The sequence below is a fragment of the Canis aureus genome, chromosome 8 (genome assembly GCF_053574225.1).
Source record: "Canis aureus isolate CA01 chromosome 8, VMU_Caureus_v.1.0, whole genome shotgun sequence".
NCBI lineage: Eukaryota > Metazoa > Chordata > Mammalia > Carnivora > Canidae > Canis > Canis aureus.
This window is the reverse complement of record NC_135618.1, coordinates 54,590,383-54,608,067: the sequence shown is the minus strand read 5'-3', so window position 1 is coordinate 54,608,067 and position 17,685 is coordinate 54,590,383. Positions and strand designations below refer to the sequence as shown.

Here is a 17,685-nt window from a genome sequence, read left to right as displayed (position 1 = left end):
GAATGGGGAAGGGAGAGAAATAAAAGGCAGAAAGGAAACAGGATGAATGAGAGAGGAAGGGAAGGGAGGAAGAATGAGTAAGAAATTAAAAAGTGAATGTGAGGGGATCCCTGGGTGGCACAGCGGTTTAGCGCCTGCCTTTGGCCCAGGGTGCAATCCTGGAGACCCAGGATCGAGTCCCACATCAGGCTCCCAGTGCATGGAGCCTGCTTCTCCCTCTGCCTATGTCTCTGCCTCTCTCTCTCTCTCTCTCTCTCTCTCTCTCTCTGTGTGACTATCATAAATAAATAAAAATTAAAAAAGAAAAAGTGAATGTGAAGAACTTATGTCAAACTAGGAAGGAGAAAGATGGAGTAATGTTTTCTGCTACAGGCCAACAGAATCAGACCACAGCACTAGCCAATAACACTAAGCAGAAAAATCAAATAGAAAATAAAAAAAGCTGTTATGAAACTAAACAATGGGTAAGGAAAAATAGTTTCACTATCATAGATGTTTAAGAGACACTAGAGAAAAGCAGAAAGAGCAGCCCCTGTGGCATCAGTTAATTTGCATTTAAAAAGTAGATTCATACTTCCATTGATTTATATATTACCCAAATGTCTGGGTCTATTATTTTTAAAGATCCTAAAAAACATTCAAAACCACAGTAATGCCTCTAAAAAAAGAGTTGGAGAAGAGTTAAATGGAGATCAGAGAAAGCTCTTGCAACAGCAGCTATGGCTCAAACCAAGTCTCACAGAAGCATCATGTTGGGGAGCAGAATGTGTTCCTCACTTAGCCCTGGTTTTCTAGCTCTCAAATCCTAGTCTTTCCCAAGCAGGGATTCTCCAACTCCCTCTAAGCAGTAAAACCCTTTCTTGAAATCAAGTGGAGCTCAGAGATGACAATGAATGGTAAATGGAGCTGCTGCAGAAATGAGGTTAAGAGCCTTAAGAAGCTGCCACTTCTGGGCCTTTCCTTGCAGCCTGAAGCAGCTCCTGAGGCACTTCCTCTTCAGACCCTGGAACACAGTTTGAAAACCACTGGTCTAGGAAATGGCCAGAAATCTGTACTGTACTGCTACTTTCTGGAAATAATCATAAGGTACAACATGTCACAAGGTGACTGGAAAGATGTGTGCAACCTGGTGCTCCTGGTAAGACCAGTTTAGGAAAGGATTAAAACTGCAGAGTTCATATAACAAACCACCTCTCTACCCTTTTCCCATTAAGGCAATAGGAGAGTTTCACCATATCTATTAATGTGTTTATAGCAAATCTTATGTTCCACAGAAATGCTAAAAACTAGGGGGGTTTGGGAGCATGGACATCAGAGATTGTTAAACACGATGCTGTCCCTTACAGAGAAAAGTGATTTCCTCCAATACAGCTGTTTTGTTTTGTTTTGTTTTGTTTAATCTTCTAATGTACATTACACTGCAGAAAGCAAATCTGAAAAAAGGGACTGAACTTACTGAAGGGGCTTTACAAAATTCACACAGGAGCCAGAGTCAGAGCAGGAAGAGGGTACAGGCAGCATGGCTTGAGGGATGCATGTTCCCAGTGTTGCTGCTGACTTGCCACAGGTTCAAAAGTAATTTACAAAACAGTTATTTGGCTTAAACTTTCCCAGTTATAAAATAACATGTTTTCCTAGCCAACTTCTTGGGATGTAAGGAACCTTGACATGATAATCCTAAAACTCTAGACATAGAGGTCATCTGCGGTCAGAGCTCAGGAGGTAATCTGATTTATCTACATTTAAGGGCACCAAAGAGGGGTGACTGAGAGGCTCAGTTGGTTATTCCCAAGAATCATGAGCCACAAAGGCTCCACAAAAAGATTAAAACTATCAAATCAAAATTCATCAAGCCCAGTGTTTCTCAACCAGGACCAACTCTGCCCTATAGGTGAGAGAGTCTGGGGGTAGTCCTGATGAATTGGGAATGCTGTCAGTTAGTGAGGGTAGGCCAGAAAAGCTAGGCTTCCTGACATATGTGGGTCAGTCCCACACAATAAAAAGTTATCCCATTTAAAATACCAAAACACTGACCTAGCTCAATATAAAGTTTCCAGCAAACACATACTATGGAGAGGTCTGACTCCCTCACTTGCCTTTAATTTCTTTTTTTTTTTTTTAATATTTATTTATTTATGATAGACATAGAGAGAGAGAGAGAGAGGCAGAGACACAGGCAGAGGGAGAAGCAAGCTACATGCCAAGAGCCCGACGCGGGACTCGATCCCGGGACTCCAGGATCATGCCCTGGGCCAAAGGCAGGTGCTAAACCGCTGAGCCACCCAGGGATCCCCTTGCCTTTAATTTCTAAAGTTAGTGATGTCCTTGGACAGTCGGGGGTTAGTGTTTAATAACCATCCTCCGTTCTTTGGCCACAATCTAAGTTCTCTCTAGATTTAGAATCTATAGAGGAGGTGTGCCTCCTTATATTTTCCTTACAATATAAACTCTGAAAGCAGCTATCATGTCTCTCCTGACTTGGCCTTCCTCTTGTCTGATAAGTAACATCTTAATTAAAGAAGGTACCACGCATTACAGGATACCCAGACCACTACAATAAAGCGAGTATCACAATAAAGCAAGCCAAATGAATTGTTTGGTTTCCCAGTGCACATAAAAGTTATGTTTACACTCTACTGTGGTCTATAAAGTGTGCAACAGCATTATGTCTAAAAAAAGCAATGCACATACCTTAGTTAAAAATACTTTATTCCTAAAAAAAAAAAAATGCTGTCACCTGAGTTTTCACCAAGGCATAATCAGAGATTATCATAATATAGTAATGAAAAAGTCTGAATATTGTGAGAATTACCAAAATATGACACACAGATGCAAAGTGAGCAAATGCTACTGGAAAAATGGTACTGATAGACTTGCATGATGCATGGTTATCCCAGAACTCCAATTAAATTTTTTTTAAATGCAGTATCTGGGGATCCCTGGGTGGCTCAGCAGTTTAGCTCCTGCCTTTGGCCCAGGGCATGATCCTGGAGTCCTGGGATAGAGTCCCACATCGGGCTCCCTACATGGACCTTGCTTCTCTCTCTGCCTGTGCCTCTGCCTCTCTCTCTCTCTCTCTCTCTCCTTCTCTCTCTCCTTCTCTCTCTCCTTCTCTCTCTCTCTCTCTCTCTGGGTCTCTCATGAATAAATAAATAAATAAAATATTTTTTAAAAAATGCAATATCTGTGAAGTACAATTAAGAGAAGAACAATACAATGAGGTATGCCTATAATTATTTCAGAAAGAGACAACCATCTATGGTAATAACGTATCATGGAAGCAAAGTACCAACAGGCTCAAAATTAAGCTTTCAGGTGAGAAAAGGACACAGGACATGTTTTGGGAGAGTGGGAGGTAAGAGCCATAGATAAGGGAACCCAAAGGATTGATTAAATGTATTGCTTCTCTTTGACCAAACCACGAAATTCCAAATCAAGGAATTTTAACCAGGAGCCAATGGGGCAGAAGTTGGAGATGGGGTGGGGGTGAAGGAGAGAGGTGGTTCAGTTTGAAATCACCCAAAATTATATGTGAAATGTTGAATGTAAATACTATTTGAAGAGAGGATTCCTACCTTTTGTCATTTTTTTTCCTTTTGTCATTTTTAAAGAGGTAAAGGCCACCATAAAGGATAAGAATGATTGCTACAGTGACTTGTCTGCTTTCCAAAGAAAAATAAAATGGTATAGAACAGAAACTTGGTGCAGCCAATTTCAGAAACAAAATGTCAGACCAAGTTGTATAAATTCAACTACCAATACAAAAATAACAACTGTTTGCTGAAGCAAACTTAAGGCAATTTCATATAAACAATGAAGAAAATCAAGTAAGAAATCTTGAGAAATGGCTCATGGTGCCTAAAAACATATTTAAGGACCAGATGATAGATTGGGGATCCAGACATTCAGGAGAATCTGGCTCCAAACCTGAAGGGGGAAAAAAGTGGGCCCAACTAGTGGCTTTAAGCTGTCCAAAAAGGCTTCATAAACAGTGAGCCCTACTGATTTTCCCCTTGGCATTCTAGATTCTTGGGCCTTGGAGATACTTGAAAATTTGGCCAAGAAAAGATAAAAAATATTCCTAAAGCTTCTTCCATGGATTTATGCAAAAGAACCACTCTGGAGATAGGTACTTCCATAGTAAGTTTAAAAAATTCTGGTGAGGGATCCCTGGGTGGCTCATTGGTTGACCAACTGCCTTTGGCTCAGGGTGTGATCCTGGGGTCCTGGGATGAAGTCCCGCATCAGGCTTCCCTGCATGGAGTCTGCTTCTCCCTCTGCCTATGTCTGCTGCCTCTCTCTGTGTGTCTCTTATGAATAAATAAATAAAATCGGAAAAAAAAAAATTCTGGTGAGCCTAGACATTATGTAAGAACAGATGTTGGACCCTTCACTCGAAATAAGCCATCACACATTGCTGCGCTGATTAAATCCCCCCAAAAAACTTGCTCCTGGAAAGTGTGCTTAAGGTGAAGATTTCACTCTTCAGCTATGTTAAGAATTCAGTTCTTGATACTCTCCCACAGGGAATTAGCAGCATTATGAACATCACTTGGGAGCATAAGGCTGAAGACTGGACCCACTGTCAAGGATTCTAACTAGTAGAAATATTGTAGCGGAGGCAGTCAACACCTTCAACAAAACAACTTTCCTCTTTTTTTTTTTCATAAACCTAAGGGTAAAGAAAAAATACACAAGATTCACTTACCCATTGATAGATGTTCTAGACATAAACAGGCTAAAAACAGATGACACAAAAGAGTGATATAATTGGATAAATAGCCAGCCCGATTTCTCAATGCTGTTGTTTAAGAAGATCTGTGTTCCTTGGTCAAGGTAGCTCTGAACAAAGACAGCCTGGAGTGATTCGCATAATTTCTCTCTGTTGCACACATACCACTAAAAAAGAAGAAAAAGTGAAAATACACAACTGAAGTGTCATCTAAACAAAAGCCCGAAGACTAAATCAAATGTGATATTTCCAAATATCATAATCTCATGGCCCTTGGCACTTTGAGGATAATCTCATCTTTTATACTCAGATAACCTACAAAGTGTAAAATACTTACACATACATAATTTCTCATTTAATTCTCCTAAGGGGATGGGAGGGCAGAGGAAGGTTGAAGAGGCTTCTGAATCATATAGCTTAGTAGGTTAGTAGGTGGCAGAGCTAGGCCATAATCCAGGTGTTCTGACTCCTGGCCCACTATTTCAGTCACTATACCTCCAGTACTCTGAGATCTAGGAAAGCTCTGTTGGCCTCTCCTTCACTGAAAATCAGTCTCAGAAGCCAAAACTAGCATTATTAACTTTGTTTTAGATAAGGAAACCATCATGTAATGCAGTGATTTAATTCAAAACCACCAAACACATCAATGGCAGAGTAAGCAGCAGAAGTTAACACTCCAGTGACCAGATTAAGCTGCCTTTAGAAATACTGAGGTGTGCTTTACCAGGTCATATAACATTCTCAAATAGGGGCAATATGTTCTTGAGAAAGATTAAGAAGTTACTTAAAGTCACATTGCAATCAATGAGAAAACAAAGTAATAACAGGCCAGAGAACCAAATACCCAGGAACAGGCTCTAACCAGAATGCACTTTTGAGAGCAAAATCCAAGAACCTCAACCATGGATGAAATTTAATCTTCCACAATACATACGTTTTCCATTTTCATTTAGAGTTAGTGTACCAGGAAAGGGGAAGGTAAATAGTAGGGTAGGCCAGCTTTAGGGTCCGCTCCACAATCAAGTCCTGGCTCCACCATTCCTGTGCAAGCTTGGAGAAGTCACTTAGTCACTGAGCCTCAGTTCAGTCATCTGTAGACTAGAGATGTCACTGGTATGTACCTATCCTAGTAGATACCTACCTGTCACTGGTATCTACTGAGAGGATTAAAGAAGGAATGCAGGCAAATCCTCAATATAGTACCAGACACACAAAAGAATCCTATAATAACAGCAATGAGATTCCTCTAACATGGCTGATAAATAACAGTAAGCCCATTAATTACAATGATGAAACTGTAGGGTTGACCAGTTACTAGTAATCCATGATCTGCTAAGAAACAATCAATTTTTTCCCAATAAAGTCTACTGGCCAAAAGTAATTTGCTTCCCCCTGATAAATATGACATTTATCAGCAGGTGTCCCGTAACAGCTTACTCAACTGGTGGACCAATTTTACAGTCATTTGAAGCTTGCTAAATGTGGAATGAAATCTTGGGTAACATTCCTGACACTAACATTAAAAGGAACCAGTTAGAAACCAATACAAACAAGCAAACAGGCACATTAAAATTGCAAAGATTAGCTCATCTTTTTCACAAACCTATATCCAAACTAAATACCAGATGTGCCAACTGTTGACTGATTTGTGTTAATTCACTATTTGAACACTGTTACCAAAACTGCTTGGACTTGAAAACAATTTTCATTTCTTCTACTGTACATGATAAGCTGTGAAGCTTCTTATATTTACTGCCTATACTTTTTTCCTTGGTCTGAAAATGTTCTTGCTTTATCATTAACTAATTCTTAATATTCATCGTGCCTGAAGTTATGCCCCAGTACATGTCATAAACCATTTTTTATTATACTCACGACCTTCTGTGCACATTCTGAACTCTGTAATACTGAGGCCACTCTGACTTTTATTTATTTTTTATTCTCTGAAATGACTAATCAGGATGAAAGCCATCACCTCGGTTGTAGGCAATCAGGTACACTCTATTAATGTGGACAAGAAGTCATTCAAGTGAAACAGAGGAGCTAACAATTCCTCGGCATTCACTTGTAATGGACAACAGAAAACAGTGGACTTCCAGAACTTGGCATCATTAACTGCAAATATTGCTTTCAAGTGCCAAGAGGAAAACTCAAGTTCTTAACAGCATTTTTCTCAATTCATTGACATTCACACATGTGGTTGAACCTTTACAGCCACGCAAGTGTTTCAGAAAAGACACTGCTTACTAAACAGAATTGCTACAAAATAAAAAGGAGTAAAGCTCTCCTCTTTAAAGACAAAGGTTGAAATCCATGTTCCTCCTGACCATCTGCAGGATGCAAATGTCAACTCCACAGCAGCATTATTCATAATCTCCAAAAAGTGGAAATAGCCCAAATGCCCATCAATTGATGGATAAACAAGATATTCAGCCATAAAAAGCAGTGAAGTACTGATTCATGTGACAACATGGATGAACTCTGAAAACATTATGCTAAGGGAAAGAAGCCAGACACAAAAAGCCACAAAGGATAGGATTTCACTTACATGAAGTGTCCAGAATAGGCAGATCCAGACACAAGAAGTAGATTGCAGTTGGCAAAGGGAGTGTCTTAATGGATATGGAGTTTCTTTCTGGAGTGATGAAAATGCTCTGAAATTAGAGTGGTGATGGCTGTACAACTCTGTGAATATACTGTGCTAACCACCACCGAACTGTACACTTAGAAAGATGATTTTTATGGTATGTGAATTATATCTCAATAAGGGTTTTTAACATACACATACACATTTAAATGTAGATGCCATTTTTATCTTCCAGAAATGAAAAGCAGTCTGAAAATTTAAGTGACCAAGCAAACCTCTTTAAAAATGCAAATTTTTAAATGCAAATCTGATCACATCAAGACCTTGCTTCACATAAGTCTGAAGCTAGTATCCAAAATGCTCAATATGGCTTACCAGGCCCTACATGATTTGTCCGTTCTGTGTCCACAGCCTACCTCATGACACTGTCTACCCATCCATAACCCCTGGCCATTCACTATGCCACAACACTGTATCCCTCTATTTCTGGGAGGCTCCTTTCTCAAGGCTGTCTCACACCTGTCTGCTCTGTCCCCTCCATTTCCCATCGCCTCAACCCACTTTCTCTTCACCTGATTAATTTGATCTAAGCCTAAATATTTCTTCAAGTATGTTTGCCTTGAACTTGCAGACTAGGTAGCCCGCCCCCCCACATTCAAATACCTTTTCCTATATCCCATATATCTCCTCAGTAACATTTATGACCATTGAAGTGAGTAACTATACATAACTGTATGTTCATGTCTATCTTCCCAAGTAGACAGAAAGTTTCATAAAGGTAGGGACAATGACTGACTTCAGAACCTGGCACAGATACAATGAACAATAAATGTTCATCAAATGAATTATTGTTAAAATCATAGGCAGCCTAGGGGCACCTGGGTGGCTTAGTAGGTTAAGCATTCAACTCTTGATTTTGGCTCAGGTAATGATCTCCAGGTCATGAGATGGAGCCCCGTGTCAGCCTCCATGCTCAGTGGGGAGTATGCTTCTCTCTTTCTCTCTCTTTCCCTTTCTCTCATTCTCTCTCCCTCTGCCCCTCCCCCTACTCACATACTCTCTCTCTAAAAATAAATGAATCTTTAAAAAAAAAAATCACAGGGGCACCTGGGTGGCTCAGTTGGTTAAGCATCTGCCTTCAGCTCAGGTCATGATCTCAGGGTCCTGGTATCAAGCCCTGTAGCAGGCTCTCTACAGTGGGGTCCAGTGGGGAGTCAGTTTCTCCCTCTCCCTCTGCACCCTGCCCCCTGCTCATGCTCTCTCGTAGGCACATGTGCTCTTTCTCTCAAATAAATAAATAAATAAAACCTAAAAAAAAAAAAAAGAAAAGAAAAGAAAAAATCACAGGCAGCCTAACAGATTTTGAAGTTTCTAACAAAATCCTAGAAGGGATATAAGGATAACCACAGAGAGAGCTGTCACTGTGTTTCTGTCAATTTCTAAAATTCAGGGTTTTGAAAGGTCTTGCTTTTCTTTTTTAAATTATTTTATTATTTTACTTTATTTATTTAAGTAATCTCTACACCCAACATGAGGCTTGAACTCACAATCCCGAGATCAAGAGTCATATGCTCCACCGACTGAGTCAGCCAATGCCCCTCAAAGGCCTTGCTTAAATCCACTTCTGCAAACAGTGGTTAAATCTACCCACGCACCACAAAATTGCATCACCACAAGCAGGCAACAAAGCCTGACTGAACACCTACCTTGTACAAGGCACCTGGCCAAGTGCTTCACATTTCATTTACCACCTCACAACTTCTGGATAAAGGGGAAGCCTAGGGTTTCTGAGCACTTCCAGCTAATCTAGGTTCCTATTCTAGGTGCATGTTGTTTTACCAAAGTTTCGTTCAAAGATTCTCTTTAGTCTACCCAGTATGTCTGAGATTCATTTTCAGAAAAGAAAGCAGGACCATTCTGCCCAAGTAAACTGGACTGGGTGTGTTTAGAGAAATGATAATCTGATCTAGATAGCAACTAAATTATATGGTTTTTCAGCCTCAGCATTCCTGACATTTGGGGCAAGATAATCCTGTTACAGGATCTGTCCGATGCATTACAGGATATTTAGCAGCATCTCCAGCCCCTACCGATCAGATGCCAGGAGCACTCCCCCCAGTCATGACAACCCAAAATGTCCCAGACATTGCCAAACGTCTCCTGGGAGGCAAAGTCACCACTGCCTGGAAACGACTACATGGGCCAACCCAGAAAATTTCATTAGTGTTTCCTAATTATCCCAGCTTAACAGTGGTCTAGGGAAAATGAAAGATGGATTCACTGGCCTCCAGGAACTTATACTCCAGAGGAGGGAAAAAAATCAGAAACCAAGGGAAGCAAGGGAATCGAGTAATGGGATTATGATCTTGGTCAAGATGTTCAGGGCTTAAATAAGCAGTCCCCTTGCTCTGAGATGAGATACTGATAGAAAAATCAATGCAGGGGCCCCTGCAACCATTAGGCAGTCCCCCAGAGTTCCTCTCTTCAGACAATTCAGCTTAAATGAAAAGCTGTAATGAGCTTGCAGCACTGGGTGGCCTGTCTGTAGGCTCTCATGCACTTTCAAGCAGGTAAGTTCTTTGAATATGTGCTCCTCAAAGACTACAGAGACCAAGGTGCACAGGCAAGAACAAAGCATCATGCTCGTTAAATGTTCACACTGGAAGGACGGTGTACCCACCCTACTTACAACAGTAGGCTGGCCTCCTCTGCTGGAGACTGGTGTCTGGAAAAACGTCGTCTTAGCATCTTCCTTTAAAGCTTACTTGAATTTTCTTCAATCCAAATAAGTAAGGAAATCTTTTAAATAAATTCTAATCAAACCAATTATGCCATGCAGTCATCTGCTGATGCCAAGTACAAAGTAGGATGTGATAACTAACCAGGAAATCTTCTAAAAAGTACAGTAAATAGCAGTGTTCTCCCTACTTGCAACAAGACTGTAAGATACTAAAAATCAGACAAATAAACAGCCACATCAGGTAGACATGAGTTCTGAACATGTATGTGACAGTATTCACTAATCACAATAATATGGTATCAGGTCAGGTCTTACAGATAAAACCCACAAACATCTCCTAATCTTTATATCATCTTGGTGGATGAATCGTTCCTTCAAAGCATATCCTATAAGATTATATTTCCTTATCTAGACCGAGGGATAAAATTAGAAGTTTTTCGGGATCCCTGGGTGGCTCAGCGGTTTAGCACCTGCCTTTGGCCCAGGGCGCGATCCTGGAGTCCCGGGATCGAGTCCCACGTCGGGCTCCCGGTATGGAGCCTGCTTCTCCCTCCTCCTGTGTCTCTGCCTCTCTCTCTCTCTCTCTCTCTCAAATAAATAAATAAACAAACAAATAAATAAATAAATCTATCTTTTAAAAAAAAAAAAGCACACAGAATTTAAAAAAAAAATTTGAAGTTTTTCTAAATTTATTTTTGAGTTCCTCAACAATCAAACAGAAGTGTACTATCTCTTTTCTTCCAAAATACAAAGGACATGAGCACAGTAGTAGAGTTGGAATTAGAAAGTGATTTTAAAAAGCCAACTTCCTGATTTTAGGCAATATGGTATTTTTTTTTTTTTTTTTTTTATTATGATAGTCACAGAGAGAGAGAGAGAGAGGCAGAGACACAGGCAGAGGGAGAAGCAGGCTCCATGCACCGGGAGCCTGATGTGGGATTCGATCCCGGGTCTCCAGGATCACGCCCTGGGCCAAAGGCAGGCGCCAAACCGCTGCGCCACCCAGGGATCCCGCAATATGGTATAATAAAAAAAAATACATGTATATTTGGTCTTCATCCCCTAGACCCCTAGATCCAGGCACAGAGCTCATAAAAACCTTGGAGAATCTCCTGAGTGATCTTCTGAGTATCTTCTGTAATGCTAATATGACGATGAGGGGGTGGTGGCAAACCATGGAACCTTCAGCCCCACCTCCAACCTCTAGGGACTGAGTTTAATCACTAAGAGCCAATGATTTAATCACCCATGCATGCCTAGGTAATGAAACTTTCATAAAACCCCTAAACAACAGGGTTCTGGGAGCTTCCAGGTGGCTGAACACGCCAATGTGCTGGGAGGGTGGTTCACCTGGAGAGGGCAGAAAAGCTCTGTGCCACCCTCCACCCCCGCCCATACTTTGCAATACGTACCCCTTCCAATTGGCTCTTCCTGAATTGTATCCTTTATAATAAACCAGTAAATAAGTATTTTCCTAACTTCTGAGTCATTCTAGCAAATTATCTAACCTGAGGGAGGGTTATGGAAATCCCAGAATTTGTAACCAAGTTGGGCAGAAGCATGGATAGGTAGTCCGTGTACCCATTACCTGCAGCTGGCATCTGAAGGGAGGGCAGTCTTGTACAACAGAGCCCTTAAACCTCTTAAACCTCTGGATGGATGTCAACTCTGGGTTGTGTCAGAATAAAAATGAGGGCAGCCCAAGTGGCTCAGCAGCTCAGCACCGCCTTCAGCCCAGGGTGTGATCCTGGAGACCTGGAATCGAGTCCCACATCAGGCTCCCTACATGGAGCCTGCTTCTCCCTCTGCCTCTCTTTCTGTGTCTCTCATGAATAAATAAATAAAATTAAAAAAAAAAAAGAATAAAAATGAATTGTAGGACACCCAGCCAGTGTCAGAGAATTAGTGTCAGAAAAAAAGACATCATAGGAAAGATTTTTTTTTCAACATTAAACTTGACCGAAGCACGCACAAACTGAATTAAAGCCAAAGTTTGGAACAGTTGTCCCATCCTGGTCTAATTCACAAACTGCAAAACTCCAATGGGTGTTTTGTATAGCTACATAGCTTCAATGTCTACACAGAGGTCAACTAGGGTGGAGGCAGTTTCCTATTAAGGAGACAGCCTACTTTCCCAGACTCTCAGACAACACAAGATTTCCTAGGAGGGATACCATGAAAAGGTGGAAAAAGCCTGGGCCTTGAAATCAGACAGAGCTGGGGTCAAAACCCAACTCTGCTACCTACCAACTGTCTCATAAGCAAGTTTCATCTCTCTCCGGCTCAATCTTCTATCAAAAAAGGGGGTGCACCCCCTACCTCTGGGAGTTGTTAGGAGGATGAGAGAGAATGATACATTAAAGTGTCTGGCACACAATAGAAGCACAATAACTTGATTTCCTTCCCCTTCCTGTCCAAGGCCCACAAAAGCCAGTCAGAGAACTGAAGTTCAAGAGAATGCCTTAAAACCACACTGTAGGTCTGGGCACCCAGCCATTCTCAAAAAGAATGAGTAACCAAAGACCTGAGGCATTTAGTACCACTAGAAACAATTGGAAAGGCTCCACTGATGGGGTCCATGAACACAAAATCTTTTCTACTACAGGGGGTGGTCAGACCAAGCCTAATGACATTAACCTGACAGCTAAGGATTCAAAAATTACATTCTAAGTTCTGCAATGAATCCTATCAGTCCAGACATTCAATCACTGACACTTTCTTGCATTTAGGCACAGCATAAGAGTAAATATTCAAACCACTCATTATTTTTCCACAAATGACACAAACCTAAACCAACAACCTCTTTATGTGAGATTTTAATGTGTAGAGTGACAGAGCACTCTCTCATCCATGGAGAGAAACAATTCATATGGATTACATTAAATTGTTTCAGCTTTGATTTAATAAATAAATTATTGGCAATTTTCATTTCAAATACTGTTAGAATTTTATAATCCTAAAATTTTAACAAAGCTTCAGAGGATCTAAACAACAGTCTTTTACTGGCAATTACCAGGGTGCCCTCAAGCACCTTCAAAGGGGAACATAAAGGCCCCTGGTATATATCCAGCAGAAGAGGGAGATCCTAGTGTTCCGAGAAATTGAGGCAAACACTTATATAGGGCTTCAACACAGGTTACAAGGAAAGAGACTCTTCAAAATCTCTTTGGTATTCAGCTGCAAAGGCCTCCAGGTTCTGGAAGGCAATTCAGAAGAGGATACAAATCCATCAGTTGTCCATCTGGCAAGCTGGCAACTGCTCCTGAGCACTGTTAACTCATGCCTGACTTTGGTCAGCCTTCACCACAAGGTAAACGAGGAATGAGGGGACAGGAGGCTGAATTTGTCCATTAGCAGCACTTTGACCTATGACTGTGATGTCCAAGTATTTTTTTTCATTTGGAAAAAACAAAAACAAAACACCAATAGTTTCAATTCTGTCTTAAATCCATCACTGTTTAAAAAGAAAAAAAAATTCCATCACTGTTTGTAACATAACACAGTTCTGAAGTTATATAAGGTGAAAAAATAACTATACACAAACTTTTGCAATTTTAAGTTAAACTTCACTAACTGCAGATAACCAGTGTTACCTGTGCTCTTAAAAATCCTTACAGTGCATCGCCTGAAGAAACTGTCCTGGCCTCGTTCCAGGGAGTTCCATAACAATTCTTTTTTCTACTCTATCAACTCAGAAACTATTGAATGGTCCTTTCAAGTTTCAATAGCTCCATAATAGTTGCATTAACTTTAAGTACTAGGTACAATGCATCAAAAACACTAGATCCAAAGTGTTTGTTGTTGCTACCTTCTTTTTAAGTTCTAAGCCTGCCCATACCAAAAAGCGACATATCTAGTTTCTCACTGCCTGGCTCTATTTCTTCCCAATGAGTCAAACTACCCACTGTGCAACCTGTGATTAAGAAATGTGCTGCTGATGAAGGAAGCTGGAAATTTTCTCTGGGGAAAACTCTTTTTCTGTAAGGGGACACACAATAAATACTTAAGGCTTGTAGGTTGTAGTACCTACCAATCAAGTCTGCCATTGTTAGTGAGGAAGCCCTTACAGACAGTAAGTAAATGAAGGTGGTGGCTGTGCCAACAGAACTTTATTTGTGGACACTGGAATTTGAATTTCATAAAAGAAACTGTCACATATTACAAAATATATTTTTTGTGACCATTTAAAAATGTTAAACTATTCTGACTTCATAGGCTATAACAAAAAAGTCAGTGAGCCCAATTTGGCCTGCAAGCCATATCCCAGCTCCAAGACAAGCCCTTCCGTGCTATTCTCTTGCCCAAAGTGAAAAAATAATCCCAGATTTGAAGCTAGCACACCAACCAAGTTATTAAAATGGTGCTGCTGCTACTATAGTTTTAGAGCAACCTTAGCTCAAAAGAGCCTTACATTTCACCTCCAGGCAATAGTAACTAAATAGCAATTTTTAATGATAAACATTTCCCAAGAACTCTTTTAACCAGACTCCTCCACCATAATTTCTTAATAAAATAACCATAAAGAAAACTTGTGCTAAGTACAGTTCAATTAAATCCATAACCCCACTTTCATGCAAGTCCAAAAGAACCAGATGTGGCTGGCGATGGATCCCACACACCCAAATGAACACCAGAAAACCTTAGATGAAACTATAAATTTGAAGGGGGAAAGAATATTAGTGTTAAGTTACTTCATAAGTGAGATAGTTTATGAGGCACACCTAGGATGCTGCAATATAAAGCAGATAACAAACCATAAACAGACACTCTGCAGAGCGGACAGCGTCCTCTTTCACTTTATCTCACCGTGCTTTCTACATACACATTTCTTTTGTTCATTTTTATCTTTATTCATAGGCAATATTTCATAATGTCAATGTCTCATCTCAAAATAATGTCTGGATTGATCACTCTATGGAAAAGAGCCAATCTCCCCCTAAATATTCAGAGAGTACCAGATTAGTCTTCACCTGGAGAACTTAGCTGCCAAACTGTTAGTCCAACTGGTTAAAGCACACACCTGTGTACACACATACCTGAGTAGCTCAGAAGCGAAACAAAGTAAACGAAGTATCTGAAACCAGTATTAGTTTTCCTCAGAACCTAACTGATTCAGTTTTAAAAAGGTACACGATTAGAAGGTATCCCCTGTTAGGAGATATTCTGAGGCTATGCTAAGGATATATATATATTCTATCTACACTCCACAAAAAACAAATTACTTAATCAGCTTCTCAATTTTTAAAATATAACCAATTTTTCTACAAGCAGTGAAAACATATCAAGTGTGTTATAGAAGTAATCAAGACAAGAATCATAAACACCTACAGCTAAGAGATTCGAACCATAATTCCACATCAATGGAAATCAGTCTCCTTTTTATCCTACCCAGAACCTTCTTTCTACCAATTGTTGAAAATAACATTTCTAATTCATTGTTTTACACCACCATCCATACGGATGTGTGACATTCTGGTAACTACATTATCACTGCGGTACTTTAGAGTCGTTTCTCTGAGAAGGATAAGTGTTAAGCAATTAACCCACAGCAAAGAATGTGGTTTTACAGCTTAAGATCACCTACTGACTTTAGGTACACACTCCCAACAATACCATAGGCATGATTCCCTGACAAATTGCAAGAGCTGTGGGGTCACGACAGAAAACAATTTTTTTTTCCTTCGTGGAAATTTATTATTTCCTTGAAAAACAGAAAAGGGGGGATCCCTGGGTGGCGCAGCGGTTTGGCGCCTGCCTTTGGCCCAGGGCGCGATCCTGGAGACCCGGGATCGAATCCCACGTCGGGCTCCCGGTGCACGGAGCCTGCTTCTCCCTCTGCCTGTGTCTCTGAGCCTCTCTCTCTCTCTCTGTGACTATCATGAATAAATAAATAAAATCTTTAAAAAAAAAAAAAAAAAGAAAAACAGAAAAGGGGCCGTGACCGGTAATTACTAGATAGAAACTAAACCGCTACTTTTCTTAATGAATTGCTTTAAGTCCTTAGATAATTCTTCACGTGTAAACTCTCCGAACGCCTGGCACAATAAATGCTGTAACACAGGAAAAACAAAACAAACAAACAAAAATCCATGAAAAATGATGAGACGCAAAATGGGGAATAATCGCTTCCTGCTCCTTGCAAAGGCAAGATGTACTATAGACGCTAGCAATCCTAGGCCAGCACTCTGGCAGAGTTAGAAAGCCTCTTCTCAATGAAGGCAGGGTTAACCACACACTACATTACGGTCAAATATGAAATGTCACTTTTCCTTTTTTTTTTTTTTTTTAATTTTCCTCCACTCTTCCTTCTACAGCTGACCTGCACACATACTTCTGTGGAGTGGCACAAAACTATCATGAAAAGACCACCCTAACCGGTCACATCGCAGAGCTCACGATCCGCAACTCTAAAAAGAATTCACTCCTGCCTAATTCTGTTTTGTTTAAACAAAAAAACAAACAAACAAAAAAAAAAATCCCTTCCAGGAAAAGCTTGCATCATCTTCCTTCTTACCACATCTTTCTGGTCAGATACCAAAACACTGAAGTTGCAAGGAGAGCTCGCTCTCTCTCTCTCTCTCTTAGGGAGGAGTGGAGGGGGTGGGGGGGAGGCTCAGGAGGATGGGAGTGTGAGGACCTGTCAAACACCCTTTTTTTTTTTTTTTTTTTTAATTTAACTGCAGAGGGAAAAATGTCAGCCGCTTAAGCCCAGAGACTTAAAAAGGCTCACGATGCACGGTTACATTTCTTTATGGCCCTTTGTATGTTGAGAGATTGAAGCAGACAAACAAGGGTTGGGGTGCGGGGTGCGGGGTGGGGGGTGGGGGTGAGGCCGGCGGCGGCCGCGGGTCGCGCGGGTCACGGGCTCGGCCCGGTGGTGCAGACCGCAGGCCCCGGTGCCCGGTGGATGCCCGCGGCCCCGCGCCCGCCCCTAAGGTCCCGCACCCCGGGCGCCCCTGCGCCTGCGACCGCCGCCCGCGGCCCGGGAACAATGCGGGGCTCCGGGCCCGGGGAGGACCGGGAGGCCGCGCTCCGCCCGCGCCCGGGAACAAAAGGCGCCCGCGGGGCCCGGAGGCGGCGCCCGGCCGGGGAGACGTCGGGAAAACTTTCCGAAGGGCCGAGGCGACTGGGCGACAGCCCGCGGGGGCGGGAGGCGGCGGCTGCGGCCGCGGAGCCCCGCACAATGGCCGGGCCGCGCGGGAAGGCCCGGCCGCCACGCCCCCGCCCCCGCCGGGCCGCGTACCTGGTGGTTCTCCTTCCTGCCGCCCGCGGCCGCCGCCGGCCCGCCGGGGCCGCTCGTCATGTTCACGTACAGGGAGCGGGTGAGCGGGCTCCGCAGCGTCCACATCCTCCGCGCCAGCCACACGGACGCCAGGCTCAGGCACAGCCAGCCCACGAACAGTCTCATCGGGGGCCGCGGCCGCTCCTTCGGATCACCGCCGGCGCCGGGGCGAGGAGGAGGAGGCGCCGCCGCCTCCGGCCGCCGCCGCCGCCGCCCGGGCTCGAGCCATCGCGCCCAACTTGCCCATCCAGCCCCTGCAGGGCCGAGGCGGGGGGGCGGGGCGGCGGGGGGGTGGGGAGGAGCGGGCGGCGCGCACCCTTCCTGCCTCCCCCCCTTTCCTTTCC

The 17,685-nt window shown here is 42.4% G+C and overlaps 1 protein-coding gene across 4 annotated transcripts in view; it reads right to left on the bottom strand.

Moving 5' to 3' along the window:
- Nucleotides 1-17,685, bottom strand: part of METTL9 (methyltransferase 9, His-X-His N1(pi)-histidine) — a 48,013-nt gene that overhangs the window by 27,794 nt on the left and 2,534 nt on the right. Inside the window, exons 3-4 of one of the 4 annotated variants that reach the window (XM_077906974.1) lie at nt 7,281-7,386; nt 4,709-4,899 (exon numbers count right to left, since the gene is read on the bottom strand). In XM_077906974.1, coding sequence (XP_077763100.1) covers nt 4,709-4,899; nt 7,281-7,386 — 297 coding nt within the window. Of the gene's footprint in view, nt 1-4,708; nt 4,900-7,280; nt 7,387-17,302; nt 17,589-17,685 lie in introns of those variants that run through there. The other 3 variants (XM_077906972.1, XM_077906971.1, XM_077906973.1) reach the window with 3 other exon arrangements.